Source organism: Mandrillus leucophaeus, unplaced genomic scaffold, assembly GCF_000951045.1.
Source record: "Mandrillus leucophaeus isolate KB7577 unplaced genomic scaffold, Mleu.le_1.0 Scaffold9959, whole genome shotgun sequence".
Taxonomy (NCBI): Eukaryota; Metazoa; Chordata; class Mammalia; order Primates; family Cercopithecidae; genus Mandrillus; species Mandrillus leucophaeus.
Window position 1 is genome coordinate 1 of NW_012110873.1, and position 2,607 is coordinate 2,607.

The 2,607-nt window shown below is 33.6% G+C and overlaps 1 protein-coding gene across 1 annotated transcript; it reads left to right on the forward strand.

Moving 5' to 3' along the window:
• Positions 1-255: 255 nt before the first annotated feature.
• On the forward strand, positions 256-2,213 carry LOC105532923 (GRIP and coiled-coil domain-containing protein 2-like; the record flags this gene model as incomplete). Its single annotated transcript, XM_011971267.1, has 4 exons — positions 256-360; positions 1,325-1,487; positions 1,940-2,040; positions 2,136-2,213. Coding segments are annotated over 4 exons (447 nt in total), but the record flags the coding sequence as incomplete, so codon positions are not given.
• Between the last annotated feature and the right edge of the window lie 394 nt (positions 2,214-2,607).

Genomic DNA, 2,607 nt, shown 5'->3' on the forward strand with positions numbered 1-2,607 from the left:
TAGCTGGGATTACAGGCACTCACTACCAAGCCCAGCTAATGTTTTGTGTGTGTTTTTAGTAGATGGGGCTTCACTGTGTTAGTCAGGATGGTCTCAGTCTCCTGACCTTGTGATCTGCCCGCCTGGGCCTCTCAAAGTGCTGGGATTACAGGCGTGAACCACTGCGCCCGACCGTCAGATTTATTTTAAAGCCCCTTAAAAATACCTTTTTAATGTTGGTTGGGTTGTGTGGGTTGTTTTTATTTTTAATTTCAGGAACATGCCACTACTGTAAATGAACTTGAAGAACTTCAGGTACAACTTCAAAAGGAAAAGAAACAGCTTCAGAAAACCATGCAAGAATTAGAGCTGGTTAAAAAGGTAAAATAAAACACTAGGATCAAAATTGGTGTAATATTCACGTTGTTCTGTTTTGTTTTTCTGTTTGTTCTGTTCTTTCTGTGATCTTGCTCTGTGATCCAGGCTGGAGTGCAGTGGCCTGATCTCGGCTCACTGCAACCTCTGCCTCCCGAGTTCAAAGCAATTATTCAGCCTCAGCCTCCCGAGTAGCCGAGATTCCATGCATGCACCACCACACCCGGCTAACTTTTTGTATTTTTGGTAGTGAAGGAGTTTCACCATTTTGGTGAGGCTTGTCTTGAACTCCTGACCTCAAATGATCTGTCCGTCTCAGCCTCCCAAAGTGCTGGGATTACAGGTGTGAGCCACCGCACCCAGCCTGCATTGTTAAACTATTCTATACATGTTGAAAAGAAATATTTTAGAATGTTACTTGTGGTACTAAAATAATGCTTTATAAATTACTTGCTCAAAAAATTGAAAATTTAACTTCTCTAAGTACCAGTCCTTTCAGAAGAATCTAAGCTCATGAGTTATAAGATTTTGGTTTGACATTTCATTTTGTGTACATGATTGTTGTATGACACATTAAGATTTAATTAATGTCAAAGCTTGAAATTTGTATTATACTTAAAACTTTGGCTGACTTTACTCCTTCAAAGATTAGGCTAAAAAGAAATGTACTAGTATATAAGAGCCACTTGAAGTATTAGTATTTAATAAATAAGAGCTCCACAGGCTACAACTGCCCATTGTAGTTCGTTACAATGAAATAAAATGAAACTAAGAAAGTTGGGTTAAACTATTAGAAAATATTTTGTGAAATTAAAAACTAGAAAATATCCAACTCCTCATTTCTTCATTACAGTGTAAACGATTTGAGTATTACAGAAAAGCATCCATTTATTGCTGTGGCATCATTTTAGCAATTTTACAAATGAACTGATCTACTATTGTCTAAATCTTTTATTTATAAAATGTGCAGGATGCCCAACAAACCACATTGATGAATATGGAAATAGCTGATTATGAACGTTTGATGAAAGAACTAAATCAAAAGTTAAGTAATAAAAACAACAAGATAGAAGATTTGGAGCAAGAAATAAAAATTCAAAAACAGAAACAAGAAACCCTACAAGAAGAAATAAGTGAGTTAAATAAAGTTCACTTTACCTTTTAATTATTTCATCATAACAACTTGATTTAGTGGGGGGCATTTCTTGTTTATTTCACCAGTCTTTCACTGTCAAGTGTTTAACAGGATAAATGTTACTGGGGCCCAGAATGGGTGTAAAACTGTTTGCCATTAAGATGTTTATAGTCCACATTTATTCACTTTAACATTTCTTAAATACCTTGCTGTTGTCTGGGTTAACTGAGATAGTCATGGATTGTAATTGTAAAAGCTGGGAGATGGGTACAGTAGAGTTTATGGCACTGTTGTTACTACTGTCACGTATGTTTGAAGTATTCCATAATAAAAAGCTAAAACAGGCTTCTTTTAAAGATGAGCCAATACAAAGAAGACATTATTTGTGTATTCAAATTCACTCATAAAAAATGTTTCATCTTTTTCTGCTGAAATTATTTCTTGTGCTAGCTTCATTACAGTCTTCAGTACAACAATATGAAGAAAAAAACACCAAAATCAAGCAATTGCTTGTGAAAACCAAAAAGGAACTGGCAGATTCAAAGCAAGCAGTATGTTAATTTTTCAGTTTCATATTTTAGTACTTATTCATAATTTATTTATGAGTAACATTTTTAAAAATTTAACCAAGATTCTCATTCTGTAGGAAACTGATCACTTAATACTTCAAGCATCTTTAAAAGGTGAGCTGGAAGCAAGCCAGCAGCAAGTAGAAGTCTATAAAGTAAGGTTTTTACTTTTTAAGATTAAAAAAATGTTTTTTCATGTAGAAGTGAGGTACCATTCAGAGATTTTACTAATTATCCTATAAGGATATCTAGAAAGATTCCTCAACATTTTGAGGAATTTGCAACAATAAATCAAGTCTGGTATATAACTGGAGTATATTGTTTAGCTCAAGCTAGATTATTTTCATATATTTGGAAATTTGTAATACACGGTAGAATAGTGCAAAATAAGCATGCATCTGAACTTTCTAAATGATATTGCAGTCACAAGAAACAGTTTATAAAATGATTTTCTATGTTTGCTACGTTTGTATATATTTTTATATATATAATGTCTTGAAGTATTTAAACATTGTATGTTAAATATGTAGTCTGGGATTTTCATTTTTT